The sequence below is a fragment of the Chinchilla lanigera genome, unplaced genomic scaffold (assembly GCF_000276665.1).
Source record: "Chinchilla lanigera isolate Chin_1 unplaced genomic scaffold, ChiLan1.0 scaffold00105, whole genome shotgun sequence".
In the NCBI taxonomy this organism is placed as follows: Eukaryota; Metazoa; Chordata; class Mammalia; order Rodentia; family Chinchillidae; genus Chinchilla; species Chinchilla lanigera.
The window spans coordinates 3,629,626-3,645,354 of record NW_004955506.1 but is presented as its reverse complement, the minus strand read 5'-3'; the positions used below and the strand labels follow the sequence as shown (position 1 = coordinate 3,645,354).

General features: G+C 57.0%; 1 protein-coding gene across 6 annotated transcripts in view; it reads right to left on the bottom strand.

Annotated features, from left to right (window-relative positions):
• Positions 1 to 15,729, bottom strand: part of Rbfox3 (RNA binding protein, fox-1 homolog (C. elegans) 3) — a 403,153-nt gene that overhangs the window by 1,435 nt on the left and 385,989 nt on the right. For 3 of the 6 annotated variants that reach the window (XM_013506116.1, XM_005407342.2, XM_013506117.1), the window contains 10 exons: positions 13,973 to 14,110; positions 12,062 to 12,115; positions 11,198 to 11,290; positions 9,875 to 9,935; positions 5,940 to 5,993; positions 5,662 to 5,794; positions 5,079 to 5,259; positions 4,466 to 4,530; positions 3,291 to 3,369; positions 6 to 1,636 (listed from right to left, as the gene is read on the bottom strand). In XM_013506116.1, coding sequence (XP_013361570.1) covers positions 1,592 to 1,636; positions 3,291 to 3,369; positions 4,466 to 4,530; positions 5,079 to 5,259; positions 5,662 to 5,794; positions 5,940 to 5,993; positions 9,875 to 9,935; positions 11,198 to 11,290; positions 12,062 to 12,115; positions 13,973 to 14,110 — 903 coding nt within the window. In that variant the 3' untranslated portion in view covers positions 6 to 1,591. Of the gene's footprint in view, positions 1 to 5; positions 1,637 to 3,290; positions 3,370 to 4,465; positions 4,531 to 5,078; positions 5,260 to 5,661; positions 5,795 to 5,939; positions 5,994 to 9,874; positions 9,936 to 11,197; positions 11,291 to 12,061; positions 12,116 to 13,972; positions 14,111 to 15,729 lie in introns of those variants that run through there. The other 3 variants (XM_005407340.2, XM_005407339.2, XM_013506118.1) reach the window with 3 other exon arrangements.

Sequence of the window (15,729 nt, the reverse complement as noted above, 5' to 3'; positions counted from 1 at the left end):
ACAACAGAAACAGAAAGGCAGGACTTGCAGTTTCTCTGGAGCAGCCTTGGGCATGCGGGCCACATGACCCATGGCCTGGGCCCAGCTTCTAGTCCCAGCACCCCCTAAATCTGACCTTAGTTTTGGGGACCTCCTCTCCCCTGCAAGCTGAACCTAAAGCAGACATGCCTCCTGGCCGGGTAGGGATACAGCAGGGCACAGTGGGGGCGGGGTGCACTGCAGGGGCTTAGGACAGGGTTGTAGGGTCCAGAACCAGCAAGGATCTGGCTAGCAGGAACCACCTGTAGCTCTGATGGGGCAAATGATCCCAGGCCTGGCTACAGCAAGGAGTGAGGCAGGAGGCAGAGCATGATGGAGAGAGGCAATGGGAGAAGAAATAGGACACCCCTCCACACCAGGGCCTCACACCTCTGTCGGCCTTGGCGTCCAGAGGCCATGGCTGCATCCCCTCTGGCATGTATAGACCTGTGTCCCCCAGGGCTAGTACACTAGACCCCCCCTGTTTCTGTGCACTTGCCCAGCTCCCTGGGCTCTAGGCCTGACTTGAAGTCCCAGCCTGCATCCCCTCCGGGGCTCTATGCAGGTGTCTGCATGTGTCCCCTGGGCACACAGTCTCACTGAGGCTGGAGTGGCTGTGGGTAGTATCACCATGTTGGCAGGGGCTCCTCCCTTTTGAAATGGACCCTGATAAAGAAGCGTGTTAGTGCCTGGGGACAGGCTGGCGGTGCTTCAGCCCCACTTCAGTGCTGAAGTCCCATCTAAGGTCCAGGGACCCTGGGGCCCAGGCTCTGCCAGGTGCAGGTGCCCGGTGCAGGTGGTGAGTACAGGGAAGACCTCTGTGCTGGGCAGGGTGGGGTGGCTGTGAGTATTTCTTTGGCAATTTCTTTCCTCATATCCACTTCTTGCAACAGCACTAGGGAGTCCCCAGGACTGGTGTGACCATAGTGGTTTGCACACTGAACAATGTGCCTGTGAGTACTTTGGCAAGAAACATCAATAAAATTTAATTAAAATATTAACTTCAGTGGAACGGGGTAGGACCATGGAGGCGGCTATTTCTGTGATTATTAGATATAGGTGGACAGGTGCCCCATTGGGGCTGGGGAAACCCACTGGCCAGAGGGCCTGAGCCCCTCACCCACTGCATCACTGAACACTAGGGGCACCAGGCCATGTAGGGAAGCCTGGCCAGTGTTTCTAGAGTTGTGTGCAGCTGGGGCCACCAGGAGACAGGTGTGTCATCCTGCTAGGGTGCTAATGCTTGTCCTCCCCAGCCTGGCCCCCGTTCTGTTCATACTGTACCTGAAATGGTTCGAGTAGTACAACATCAACAAAGTCAAGATAGGAAACCACGGTTCAGACATACAGGAAAAACCAGGGTCAAAGACACACACACCATCATGGGTGGGGTGGGGAGACCAGCTGGCTGGAAATAAAAATCTATGGATTTTAGAGTCGCAGAGGGTCAGCGGTGCATGTCGCTGACCGGGAGGGGTGCACTGTCCTCCTGGTGGCTGTGCCTGGTGTTGGGGCTGTAGGGTTTGGTTTGGAATAGGCAGTAGTGTGAATGCTGTTAGGGGCGGGTCTCTTGCTAGTAGGGGGTGAAGCGGCTGTACCCTCCTCGGCAGAGGCTAGCCTGCAACATCAAAGATGAAAAACAGCCAATCAGTACCATCTTTTGGTGGGGGGAAAAGGCCAAAAGAAAAAAAAGGTAAGGAAAAACAAAAAGAAATAGCTAAATCCCATTCTCTTTTGCCCTTATAGTTTTCCTTGGGAAAAGTGGATATTGGATTGTTATGGCAATGGGGGGGTGGAGCCTTGTTCCTATGTGGCTGTGGTCTTGGCCAAGAGGAGTGCTCCAGACTCTCTGAGCAGCCTTGGGGCCACTTCTCTGGGCTAGTCCATCATGCTGTGTTTGTCCCCAGGTGCCTGGAGATCCTAGCATAAGCCCTACCTCCTTGCGCCATGCAGTATGCCTGTGTGGGCCACCGGAGCCAGCTCCACCCTCAGGGACGTACTTATTGGGCACAGCCCTGAGAGGCTTTGTCTCTAGGAGCACCTGGGGCTTGCCTGTCTCTGGGGGCTTCCTGGTTTGGCTCTGTGTCCTGCCCTTTCGTGCCCCTAGGTGGCCCCGGATAGGAGCTGCCCACCTACCCACCAGTTTTGCCAGAAAAAGGAAGCAAATGGCAAATATCAGAGGAGAAAAGTTGGGAGAAAATCTTAAAAAAACCAGAAAATCTTAAAAATAAAGGAAAACCTGAGAGAACCCTTGTGAATTAATGAAAGCATTTAGCTAGCAGCTGTGCCGAGGGCCAGGCGGTCCCAGGGGCTCCAGGCCTGCAAACCATGGTGTTGTGGCCTCTGCTGGGAGGGCTACCGTGGCCCCAAGGAGCCTGCACTCCATGGCTGCTCCCATCCCTCATTGACTGCTTGGGGTGTCTGAGGCTTGCACAAAAATCCAAAAAGACAAGATACAAATTGGGAGGGAATAATCAAGACCAAGGGAGGTGGAAAAAAAATCCACGTTGCCTCTGAACCTCCTCCCGCCTGACTCCCCACAGAGTGTTTTCATCTTTGATGCTGGATGTCAAGCTAGCTAAAAACAGATACTAACACCTCTGGGTTGGGTGGGCACGAGAGGGGGGTGTGGGCTGGAACAGAACCAGGGTGCAGGGTGGGTGGGGCTATATGTGTCCACAGCTGGCCAAACACACACACACACACATACACAGACATGCTGGCCTGCACACCTCCTGGAGTAGAGTGCACCCCCGCCCCACCAAGACCACTGGGGAGCCCCTAAGCCCTAGAGGAGTCTGGAAGAGGAACTTGGTGAGAAACAGTGGGCGGCCTCCCCATGTGAGACATGGCCAGTGTGGGGCTTGGCCTCTACACACCACACAGGGGAGGCTGAGGCTGGAACCATGACCCTTAGAGCCTCTGCTGGGGAGGATGTGGGGCCTTATCAAGGCTGCAGTTATGGGGCTCAGGAAAACATGTCCCACTAGGGTGCTTCTCAGAGGACCAGATATCAAAGAGGGGGCTGGCCATCCTGTCAGACTTGCCTCCCCTCAATGACAGAGGGCAGGAAGGGGCAAACTCTCACCCCTTCCCCGCCAACTCAAGCTCAAGCCCCAGGCTGCAGTCCTTCAAGAGTCACCAAAGGAGGTGTTGGCTAGAGGTCTTGGCCTCTCCTAAGGGCCTGTCCCATCCACCCATAGTGATGTGCCCCTCACTCCCACCCCTCAGCTTTACTGACACCCAGGGGCAGGTGGGCCCAGCCTCCTTACCATGGTTCCAATGCTATAGGTCGCTGCAGGGCCAATGGTGTGATGGTAGGGGTCAGCAGCTGCATAGACTCTGCCGTAACTAGGGGAAGAGCAGGACAGGGACAGTGTGTGGTGGGGGCAGGTGAGGGAGGGGGCTATAGGGCTCTTAGGTCTCTTGCCTCCTTCCAGGCCCCCTTCCTATGGTCCCAGCCACAAAGCCCCTTTCTCTCCCATGAGGCCCTCTTCACAGTCCATCCTCCCTTCCTGTCTGGAAGAAAGTTCCTGGGACCCTGAGGGCCATTCTTTCATTGCATCCAATGTGTGCAGACACTGACAATGGACCACATGTCCTACTCAGTGCTGCTGGAAGGAAAGGGGTCCTTAGTGAAAGGGGTCTGGTGGGAAATAAGACTCCATGCTCAGAAAGAAGAGGGACATGGGTTGAAAAAGACCCAAGATATAGGGGCCAGGAATGTCACCACCAAAGAGGTGGCACGGTGTCCCCAGATGACCTTCCTCTCACTCAATTCATTTGTGCAGTGACACATCAGCTTCTTAGAGGACAGGGTTGGGCCCTGGGGCTTGTGTGCCATGCACATCTGGTGAGACTGAGCAAGAGGCCACAGGGAGAGTACAGACCCAAGGGGGGTCTACTGCTACTGGGGGTCCAGGCCAGATGGACACGTGGACAAGAGGCACAGCCATCTGGATGAACTGCCACTGCAGGGCCTAGGCAGGAACTCTGGGGCCACCAGGCCAAGCAACTTAGGGAAAGGTGCTAGGCTCAGCCACCCCATGGGGGGCACACCCCAACCGAAGCAAGGCATCCAGGGCCTTTTACCTAGGCCTGCTCAGAGATGGCACACAATGCCTGCCCTGGTCTCATCCCATCCCATGGGAGGCTCCTCATTAGCCTTCTCACATGGGGACTTGAGAGCTGGGGCATCAGACCTCAGGGTTGGGGGTCAGAGATGTTCTCTGCTCCCCTGGCCTTGTCAATCTTGCAAGCAGGAAGTGACTGAAGTCAGGGGCTCCCTGGCCACACCTGAAACTTTTCTTGTCCAGAACCTGCACCCACCAGGCACAGGTACCACCAGGCCCTGATTAGAGGGTAAGGCTTCCTGTCTGTCTACACCCAGCCCTTGGGGGACCCTGGACTGTCTTCTCCCAGAACAGCTTGCTGCCCGCAGTCTTACCTGTCGCTGTAGGCTGCTGCCGCCGCCGCTGCTGGCTGAGTGTATCTGTAGGCTGCATAGCCTCCCTGCAGGGTAGGTGGGAGGAAGAGATGGCAGATGGACTTAGTGGGGCTCATCCAGGGATCTGGGGCAGACACAGACTGCAGGGCTGGGATCTTTGGAGGGGCTGTGGACCTTCCCAGACCCTCCGCCTTCCCACTTCACTTCAGCCTGGGGAAGTTTAGATGGTGCCTGAGCCAGGCACCTGGCTTCTGGTCTAAGAGATGTCTGAAGACTGCCAAGTGGTATGGGTTGAGAGGAGGTAGGGACATTCATTCATTCAATCATTTGTTCATTTGTTCATTAGGGGTCAGGGAGAGCCTCCCACTGCTGCCATCATGCAGTGCCTTGCCAAGTGGACAAGCTGCCTTCAGCTTGTAGGGCTGCTGCAGATCCATAAGTACCTGTCTTGATGAGCAAGACAAACTCAGACTGGGCTAGGCTGGGGTCCCCAGGGATGCCATTCTCTGCAGCCTGGCACCCTTGTCCCTGATCCCAGGGATGGGAAGGGGGCTGTGAGAAGCAGACAGACAGAAGGGCTGGCCCCGCCCTCCCCTCCACAGGGCGCACTTACATAAATCTCAGCACCATAAAATCCATCCTGATACACGACCCTGGAAGCAAACGGACAAGAGAGTGGTGGGAACGCTGGAGAGGTGGGGTAGGCCGGCTCCGGAGTCTGCTGAGGAGGGAGGGGGCACGGTGCCAGCCCCGCCCACGGGACTGGCATTTTAACAAGCGTTTGCTCCAGTGCCCTGTTTGGTATAACAATAGAGTAACACCCTTGCTGGGCAGCTCCTTTCTCAAGACCCAGGGGGCCCGTGGGCCCAGTCCTGCATGCTCTCCCTGCCCTCCCGCAGGCAGCTGCCCCCCCATTCAGCGGTGGAGGGCATGGGACCCCGGGGAAAAGGACCAGGAAGGGCTCCGAGAAGCCCCTCGCTGGGCCCAAGGGCAGAGGATGCCCTATTAAAGCATCTGGATCAGGTGCCAGTGCTAACCGTCCTGATAAGGCAGTGACCCTTGACGGCGTCCCCTGTGGTCGGGTAGGGGAACTGAGGATGAGTTCTGGAAAGGCTGCCGAGACCCTCACCCTCCACCCAGGACCTCCCGCACCCCGCCCCCTGGGCCTCCCTCCAGCTCCCCCAGCAGGTACTCACGCTCCATAAGTCGGAATGGGGGGCGGCGGCGGCGCAGCCCGAAATGTGTTATACACGGCCCGGCCCCGGCCCCGGAGGTGTGCGCCCCGGTAGGCAACGGCGGTGCCGGTGGTAGGGTAGGGGAAGCCGGTCACTGCAGGAAAGGGGCGGGAGAAAGAGTGGGAGAGGGAAGGTGCACGAGGGCAGGAGAGAGCCCAGGCTGGCGCCCTGTCCCCCGCCCCCTCCAGTCCAGGCCGCTGCCCCCTCCCCTGGCCAAGCCCACCTGTCCCTGACTTTACCTGCATAGAATTCAGGTCCATAGACCGCGCCTACCACGGGATTTAGCTTCCAACCTAGAGCAGAAATACAGGCCAGTCACGATCCTTCCAAGCCAATCTAACCTACTCTCAGGACCACAGAGACAGCGGGCTGACCCACTCGGTTTTCCAAGGGCAGGGCCTTTGGCCTGCCCTGAGGCCCCTCTGGCGCTGCAGCCACCAGGGGCTGGAAGAGCTGGGGCCCTTTCACTCTTGACCTGCCCCTTTAGGTTCTTCTTGGATTCTGTCCTCCACAGCCTGCTCCTGAAGCTTAGGGTGTAAGGGGAAGTGGAAAGTGGTCTATAGATGCTGTAGTCGCAGTTGGGATGAGGGATTGTGTCTCAGGGCCTCTCCTGTCTCCTGTTCCAGCTCCCAGGGGCTTCCTTTCCCCTGTGTGAATAGCTGCTCACTGCTGTCTTTTCTCTACTCACTCATAGGGCTGTGGGCCAGGAGGGAGAGGAAGGGCCACTGGACTGGCATTCAGACAGGGTGGGCAGGAGGTCGTCTTTCACCGGGCCACCTGCCTCCTCCTCAGTTGGGACAAGAATGATGACTATTAATAGTTCCAGAGCACTAAACCTTTGGGGTGATCGCCACCAATAGGTAGGCATCACCCTTTCCACTTTACAGATAGTGAAGTGGAGGCTTAGGAGAGACTTGGGTCATAAAGGTGGGGAGGGCTGCAGATCTGAACCTGCAGCCTCAAGCCACTCCTTCCCTGGGTCCCAGCTAGAATCAGCATGTTGCTTCTCCCTTCCTGTCAGTGGGTCAGTCTTCTCCCCTTAGGGATCTGACTCCACCTGAAGGCCGAAGGGGGTGGAAACCAGTGGCTTTGAGTGGGCTCCAGCCAGGCATTCAGGCAGGGTGGGCAGGAGGACTTCTTTCCCTGGGCCACACTCCCCCTCCTCAGCTGGGCTTGGGTCCTATCTGCGCAGCATGGTCCTTCTGCACTGTGTGAGGAGAAGCAGAGGGGACCTGAACCCACTGGCCAGCTGCAAGATCTGTCCTGGAGAGGGTGGCCATGGACATCAGGGGTGGACTCCATGTGGGAACCCCAAACCCAGATACCCTACTGTAGAGTGCTGGATGGGAGGCAGCCAGGATAGTGTATCTAGGTCTGCCCTCCCAGGGACCCACTCTCCACCCCTCCATGATAGTGAGCTGCTTCCACTCCCTGCCCACCATTGCTAGAACTCTGGAATCTCCCATAAATCTAAGGGTAGGAGGGAAGAAACATTTCATCTGGGCAAACCTCCCACTCCAAGAATAGACTTTTTCTAGTAGAACGCCCATGATGGAGCAGAGCCTGCAGCTGACCCAGGCTACCTTCCTCGGACTCCATCCTGAGAGCTTGCTTGGGTCCACCCTGGATCAATGGGCCCTGGAGGCTAAATGTCTGTGTCAGAAGCCCTGGGAACCCTCACCTGTTACTTGGGCTTCCTAGGGACCCCTACCTGTCCATTCTGGCTCTACCGATCTCTGCTGGCCCCACATTGGTCTAGAATCTCACAGGTCACAGTGGCAACCTGACACTCACCTGGACAGCCCCTTTGTTTCTACCATAAATAGCAACACCTGAGTTGGTTTTCTGCAGTCGTAGGCAGTTCCACCAGGCCCAGGGAACTGAGTGCTCAGGGTTAAAGCACCACAGGCCATTCTGGACCAACCACAGAGAACTCACCGACATCCCTCTGCAGCTTGCGATTCTTGCCAGAGCTGGTGATGGCATTTAAGTGAGACTGCTCTTGCAGTACGGATGGGCAGGGATTTCTGCCTCACTCCATCTGCCAGCAGGGCACACCCCTCAGCCCTCCAGTCCTGCCCAGAAAGCAGTGGGAGGTGGGTGGTTTAGCAGTACTGGAGACTGAAGTCACTTTGGCACTAAACTAGATCCCCAGCCATTTTTATTTATTTAGAGCAGGGTCTCACTAAGTTACCTAGGCTGCTTTTGAACTTGTGATCCTCCTGCTTCAGCCTCCTGAGTAGTTGTGATAATAGGGTTGTAACACCATGCCTGGCAGTATGGGGAATCTTGAGTGAAGAGTGGGCAGTGGTTCGTAGCCTCCTTGGTCACCCTAACCTTACTGATAGGTCTACTACTTTCCGCAGCCAGTTAAACCAACTGGCTTCTTTCCTTGTGGGACAGTGGGACACATGACTACAAGTAGTAGCTTCCCAGCAGTATATGCAGTTGTTGCTTTGATGAATTAAACTAAGGGACCTTGGGGACAGATGTTCCAGTGGATGTCCATGTGCTGCCCCAGTCTAGGCTTTAGACAGCTATTTGATGTGGCTTTGGAAAGCCCAGGGCACAGTACCAGGCATTCACACTGGCCAAGTCATCATGGCTATCCAAATCATGTCCATCCACACCAAGCTGCAGAAGAGCAGCATGTGCTTGAGGGCCCATGCAAGGTCAAGTTCAAGGTCTCTGGCTGTAGAAGATCTATATCTCAAAGAAGTGGGGTTTTCCCATGTTTAATGTATATGGATTTGAAGACATGAGAAGCAGCTCTTTCCGGCTGTGGGAAAGAGCTGCTTTCTGTGGCTGTGGGGTCAAATAAATCCCCAGTCATGGTCCCTTGGACAAATGGCAAGACTTCCATTCATGAAGGCTTTCCATCATGCTCACCTATAAATCCTACTTCCTTTTCTTGTCTACCTAAAAAAAGAAAGTGTACTGCTTTTATTTCCTGTGCCAGAAGCCAGATCACAGAAGTTACAGCTAGGGTGTACTTTGTACTGTAGCAAAGTTGGGGTACCCTAGAGTTCTTAAAATCAATTTGAGATTTGAGTCCTCACAAGAGCAGGATGGGGGGCACAAGAGCAGGATGGGGGCACAAAAGTCACCTCTAAATTGGGCCTGGTCAGAGCCCTGTTCCACCCCAGGACCTGACCTGCACTGAGTTCAGATCATGCTGCAGATTTGCCCATGTCCTGCTGCAGGCTTCTTGCATGGCCAGTCACCTGACTCCAGGAGAGGCTGAGTGTGACATGGTAAACTCTATTCCCACATAAGGATAGCTTGCTCACGGGGAGACCTGGGCCGTCCACACCACACTGCCTGGCTGCGGAAGTCGCTCCCTAATAGGCGGTAGGAACTAGAAAAGGCCCGGATATGTCACCAGCTACACTCAAAGCAGAACCCTTGCCTGGTAGAATAAGATGCTCTGTGGCCACCAGAGATCCTTCTGAGCCCATCTAGCTCTTAGCATCAGCCCATTAATCTTCAAGGGAAACGCAGCAGCCCCACTATAGCTGGGTGCATAGAGAACCAGTTTACCCGCATTACTGCCCAGCAGGACTCAGCCTGGAGACCTCACCCATTTCAAAGGCTTCCAGAGCCCAAAGGACATAGTTGTTTTCATCAGCATCAAAATACAGAGAACCTCCATCCCAGGCCCTAGGCCAAACCTGGAGATGTCATTAACAACACTGGGCAGTGAGTGGATGGATGTCACTAGCCACTAGCCACTTGCCGAGAAAGAGACTGGAGCTTAGGAAGGTCTAGAAGCTTGTCCAAAGCCCTCCAGTACCCTTCCTGGCCCTTCCTGCACATGTGCGTACGCGAATCAGGGCAGTATATCTGACTACACAACCCTACAAGCATGAATTCCTGGGAGCACAGAAGCAATCATGTAGGAAGTGGCCACGGGTGTGCTGCACTGGAAGTCCGTATATGTGGCCTCTGAGTGATATGGATGCTTAGGAAAGCCCAGGGGCCTCTGATGGGAGACATCAGCTGTGAGGAATTGGCAACTTTGCTGCCTAGCTGACCATCCTCTTCTCCTGGACAGAAGCATGACAGCTGGGACACCAGGAGCGGGTGGGGAACCTAGCATCCAGGAAGGCTGATCTGCAGCAGCCTCCATCCCCAAGTGCCACCAATCCAGCCCTGTAGCTTCTGGGTCTCTTACCATTGGTGTAGGGGTTCCCGGTCTTCTTGTTGGTCATGACTCGGGCTGTGGCATTGTTGACCTGTCCAGAGAGGGGGAGATGGAGGGTAAGGGGTCCGGCCTGGCCTGCTCCTACTTCCCCATGGCTTCTGGGGAGGGGGCTGGGGGTTTGGAGGAGGCCCTTGGGGGCACCTAAGCTGCCATGCAGCCTGCCTCAGGGCCCCTGGCCCAGACCCAATGGCTTGTGCTCTTCCCGGAGCAGTTCCAATAAACCCAGCCCCGGCCCCTTGGGCAAACCAAGACCTGTGGAGAAGCTTGCTGTGGGCTACCAGGCTGGCTCCGGAGATGTTCTCTCCTCCTGCAGCTGCCAAGGCCCTCCTAGGTGTGTGCCCAAGAGGGCCACTCCCCAGCCCCGTGGAAGCACCCCTTTCCTGGCAGGGATCCTCTGCTGCTCTGCAGAGCTGGAAGCTTCCTGATGGGGTCTGTGCATCCTGGGGGCAAGGTGGGCGGGGGCTCTAGATTGGCAGTGCCAAGGGGCTGGGTCCTATGTCACACTGCCAGTCAGACTGCCCAAGGGAACAGAGAAAACAAGTGGCCTGTGTGGAAAGGAGTTGGGAACAGGGCAGGTGGAGAATAAGGAAGGGGTCTGGCCACCGCCCCTGGAATCCACTGGGCACTGGAATAGGTCAGTGGCTTAGCTTCAAATCTTTCCCACTATGTGCCCTACAGGCTCCTCCTAAGCCTTGGGCCCTCCTGCCCCTTTCTAAGCCCTATTATGGTGGGAATCAGCTCCGGGCACCAGAGTCATAACATGAGGCAGGAGGGGGCCAGGAGGCCCAGGCTCCTCTGCCTGCTGCCCTTCTGGCTGCTGCTTTTGCTTCTGCCAAGGGCCGAACCATAGAAGAGCACATTGCTAACAGTGGGGAGGGGCAGGAACTAGTGCTCCCGGTGAAGAAGGGACTCACAGCTGCTCCCTGAGTGGGGACAGATGGGCTGATCCTAGTCCTTGATGCGGCCAAGCCTCAGGCACGCAGGTTCTGGGGCTCCTGGATATCTGGTTGGGGACAGGGCTCTTCCAGGAATGGGAAGGAGTGGGGAGAGCAGAGGGACCCTTGGGTGAGCCTGAAGCCTAGATCAAGCAGGGGGAAGCAACGGGCTCAGACAAGAGCCAGTCACATGGTGGTGGGGCAGGGCTGGGCCTCAGTGTGACCCTTCCTCCCACACGGAGAACACTGACTGGGCTCTCTGCAGGGTGGGCAGTGCTAGGCTGGAGAGGGACCCGGGGAAGAGGACAGGGCAGGTGTTGTCCAGGACCTCCCTGCCGCCGCACACTTATCTGAGCACCTCAATTTTCCGTCCCTCTACGATCGTCCCATTCAGCTTCTCCCGGGCTCGGTCAGCATCTGAGCTAGTTTCAAAAGTTACAAACCCAAAACCCTGCGAGCAGAGGAGGACAGACACGGAGAGAAGACAGGATGAGAAAAAAGGGCAAAAGGAGGAGTTGGGGAGGTGGGGTGGGGCAGGGCCATGGGGAGAGGGAAGGAAAGAGAAAGGGAGAGAGAGAAGGGGCCGAGTCAGGGGGATCCAAGGAGAGGCTCAGGCAGCCCAGAGGTTGTCTGGTGCCACCCACAGGATGCACAGGGGTGTGGGCCCCAGGGCGCGCAGCTGCTGGCCACTTGAGCCCAACCTGAGCTGACAGCCTGGCACCTCTGAGGGACAGGCAGAAGCTATAGAGATGCTAACCTGTCCAGGGGCCGAGGCTGGGCTCTAGCAGTTCAGGGGAGACAGGGCCACCCACCTTTGCCCTAGGAGCCCAGGGGACTAGGGTCTCGCTTTTGTGGAGGGGGAGCAGGGCTTGTCTTTGCTAGGCACTGTCCAGGCCTGCTCATCCTGCAGCCCCTCCCCAAAGCCTGCAGGCCAAGTCCAAGGGCAGCTGAGGGCTTGGGGGTGAGTGGTTGGGTGGGGGTCCCAGGCCCAGGGTGGGGCTCCGGGGTGCAGGCAAGAGGTGCTGGCAGCTCAGAGAGAAGAAGCAGCGTGGTGGCAACGACACAGACAGCTGGGGCAGGGTGGGAGAGCGGGGAGTACAAGCACCCGTGTTGCTCAGGGGTCCTTGGGCTTGAAGCTCTCCAGGAAGGAACATGTCACACGTTAGCCTGGAAGGACCTACAGCCGGTGCGGAAATGGTGGCAGCCTCTGCGCAGCACCCACCTTGGAGCCCCTCTCGTTAAAAATGATCTCCACGTCTAAAATCTTTCCAAATTGCTGCAAAGACAGAGACAGAGAGGAGGGCAGGAGACAGGAAAGGGTGCATGAGAAAGCGACCAGTCTGTCCCCTGTGGTGGTCTCGAGATGCCCCAGCCATGGGAACGGGAGCCCTGGTACCTCTCTACTCCTGCTCTGGGCACCTGCTTATGCAAGCCTGGGTCTTCCTTCTTAGGGAGCATGTTTTGGCTGGACCCTGGTGACATCTGTGGACCGGGGGTGGGATGTGTAACTGTATAACGCAGATCGTCCTTCCCCAACCTCCAATCTAGGCACAATGGGGGTGGACTGCCACCCCACAGTCACACTGAAGTGTAAAGGTCTATGGAGAGGCCCTTCTCCAAGGAATGGGAGAGGGTGAGGGAGAGGCCTGAGCTAGGATCAGAAAATGGGGACCTTCAAGGGTCCCTTCAGTGGGAGGAAGAGACAGGTGGAAGACCCAGCACGGGGAAGGTAGGTGGGAGAGGGGGAAGGGCAAAGGGATGAGGATGAGGGAGGGACTGGGGAGGGCCTCACACCTGTGGGACCCTATACTACCCACCCCACGTGCTAGGTGGGGAAGCTGTGTTTGGGGTACAGGCTGCCGTGTCCAGATCCCAGGTCCCTGCCTGTTCAGGATATACCAGGTGGTCTGCGTACCCGCTTCCTGCCCCGAGGGCTGGGTGAGGCCATGAACCTGTGAGCCAGGTCCCTGAATGCCACCTGTGAGGTCCTCAGGGGCTTGATCTGAAGCCTCCTGAACCAGCCACCCCTGGAGGGAGGGGGAGGGGGGCTCCAAGCCCAGGGAGCTGACAGCAACAAAATCCCAATCTGCCAGGTTCTGGAAAGGGGGACACACCCTCCCTGTTCTATGACCCCAGGACCTGATGTAGCTTGAGGCTTGCCTCCGCTTCTTGACTAGTGAGCAGGGGCACACTGAGGTCCTAGGTCAGCAAGTGCACCATGCTGTCAGCCGCTGTAAGGGGAGCTGGGCCCAGGGAAATCTGGTGGCACCTGAGCCCTAGGGCCGAGAGGGGACACAGCCTTTCCCTCTGATGACTCAATCATGTCAGCGGTGTGGCAAGTCTGAGCTCCAAACCCAATGAGGCCAAATCCCGGGATGGGGAGTAGATTTCTGGGGTCACCCTAGAGATGGGTGTTGGGGCTTGTCCATATTGGGCTGCTGCACCCTATTTCCCTGACAAGTCCCAGCTGTGTGGAATGAACCTGTGGGGCTGGCTGGGGCTTGGGGTCAGAGCTGCCCCACTGTGTGGGAGAGGTGGGAGCAGGTCCAGGGGCAGGCATGAAACACAGGCCAGGCTCCACGGTCCTCTGTGGCCAGGGCAGGCCTGCGAGGTAGCATCGCACCCAGCCTGTTCCTCCGCAGCAGCCCCAGCACAATGGGTGTCAGCACCTTCCAGGTGCTCAAGTCCAGTGACAGGACTCAAGGGTAGCCCTGCAACTGCCGGAATCCCTGGCGCAAAACTGAGAAACAGACAAGAGATTCAGGTGGGGGTCCTCACTTGCTTCACATCAACTGTGCATTTTCAGGTCACCTCGTTAGGGACCAGGAGGACTCAGGCTTGGGCAGGGGTGAGTGGTCTGTCCCCCTGTGTGTGGGCAGAAGGCTGGGCTCTCCCCCCAGGGCTCTCTGCTAGGGTCAGGAGTCAGAAAGCAGTAACCAGAGACTGATAACCCAGGGGACCCTAGGGAGCCCCTGAGGACAGTGACCCTGGTGGTGGGGATTTCTGGCCAGGGAATGGGGCTGCCACAGCAGACCTCCTGTCCTGCCCCACAGGGTCCCCAGGCGGAAGGAAGCTGCTCTGGCACCCGGGTCATGGGGTAGGAGCAAGGATGGACCAGCTTGAGCACACTCACCCCGAACATTTGCCGCAGATCGGGGTCCCTGAACCGGAAAGGGATGTTGGAGACGTGCAGCCGCTTGGGCTGCTGCTTCTCTGTGGGGTCGGAGGGGTGGAGTGGCTGGCTGTCCGTCTGTGCCGCTTCATCTGTCTGCTGTGGGGAGAGGACAGGCTTCGGAGGCCACCTCCAGATGGCCAGGGACCACCCATCCCCTTGACCACAGGCCTCTCTCACACGGCAATCGTGCAGACAACACCCACAAGGTTTGCAATCCAACCTCTCAGGTCTCAGCTCCAAGCTTTTCCCAAGCGGTGCCAGTGAGGCCATCTCCCTGCTGCCACCCCAGTGCTAACCTCCATGGAAGGGTCTGTTCCGAGCTCCCGCAGCTCAGCCCATCCACAGAGGTACCAGGCCCAGTAACTACTATTGTGCTCAAGGAAGTTCTGGGGCCTGGGACCCTTCCGATGTCAGGACCAGACAGACGTCGGGCACACATATCCATAGGATGTCCACCCCCATGGCCATCATCAGCAGAGGCTCCTTATTTTAGTTCTGCTGCCACCACTCCAGGCCTAGGGTGGCTAGGGTCAGTCCTGTAAAGGCCATTGTCATTTAGACCCAAACACTGGCTGACAGATGGGCCCTGAAGGGCTGGGGTTACAGAAGAGAAAAGCTGCCATGTGCTTGTGCACTCTGCACAAGTCCTGGTGAGAAGGCTGGGAGCCCTGAGACAGCATGTGTGAGGCTCTGTCTGTACGAACATCTCCAGCAGTTGGGCCACGAGCTCACCAGGAGGCTGCCCTTCAACCTGGCTCAGTCCCAGTGGTACTTGTAGCAGCAGAAGCAGACTGGGCTTGCACTTCATCGGCACTGGTGGGGCGAATGGATGGTGGATCAAGGTGGCTGGTGAGCTCATGGCCCCTGAACTCACAGGCTTGAGGCCTTCCATGTGCCTGTCATGTTCCTGCATGGAGACCACAGACCACCAGCCAGCCTGCACATTTTCTCCTGCTCAGCCCTCTGGCCAGGTATCCGGCAGCGCTTGTGTCCAGAGAGGTCTTCAGCACAGTAGAGAGTAACTATCCTAGCTCCCGCTGTGGGACTCCTCTGCGGGTGTCATTGTCCCCAGCTTCCCCAATGGTGCTAAACTCAGCTGCTGTGAACACACCTTCTCTTGGTTTCCTTTACTTCCTGCCCTGATTCCCTGTGGCCCTCTGGGCTGGAGATAAACTTCTCAATACATGGCTCACACTTGAGCCCTTGACTTGGGTCTGTTTCCAGGATAGGACATCAGCTGATGGCACTGGGGGAGGGGGTGGTCTGACTCCAGCCAGTCTGAGCCTTCCTGAAACTGAGATGGAGACAGTTAGGGTCTGTGCTGGAATTGAGACAAAGCAAGGTGCTGGTGGCTGTGGTCTCCTATGTGCCCTCAGGAGCAGAGGCATTTGGTCCTGGTGAGAGGAAAAAAGCCGAGTTTGGAGACGTAGGAACAATCCCCATAGTGTCCAGGAAGGAAGGACCTGCTTTGCAGTCACGCATGCATGAGCATGTGTGTGTGTCATTCATTACCAGCAGGAGCAGGAGCAATGATGGATTTGTGTCTCTTGCAGTTGGGATAGTGATGTGGCAGCTGAGGTCACCGTGACCAAGGCCTTGCTCTGCAGCTGCAGAAATGGAGCCCATAGGGGCAAAGTCTTCCCCAAGCCACACTATGGCTAACAGAAGAGGTTCTCTTGGACTCGAGCTGGAGTGGCTATTCAGCTTTCTGGAAA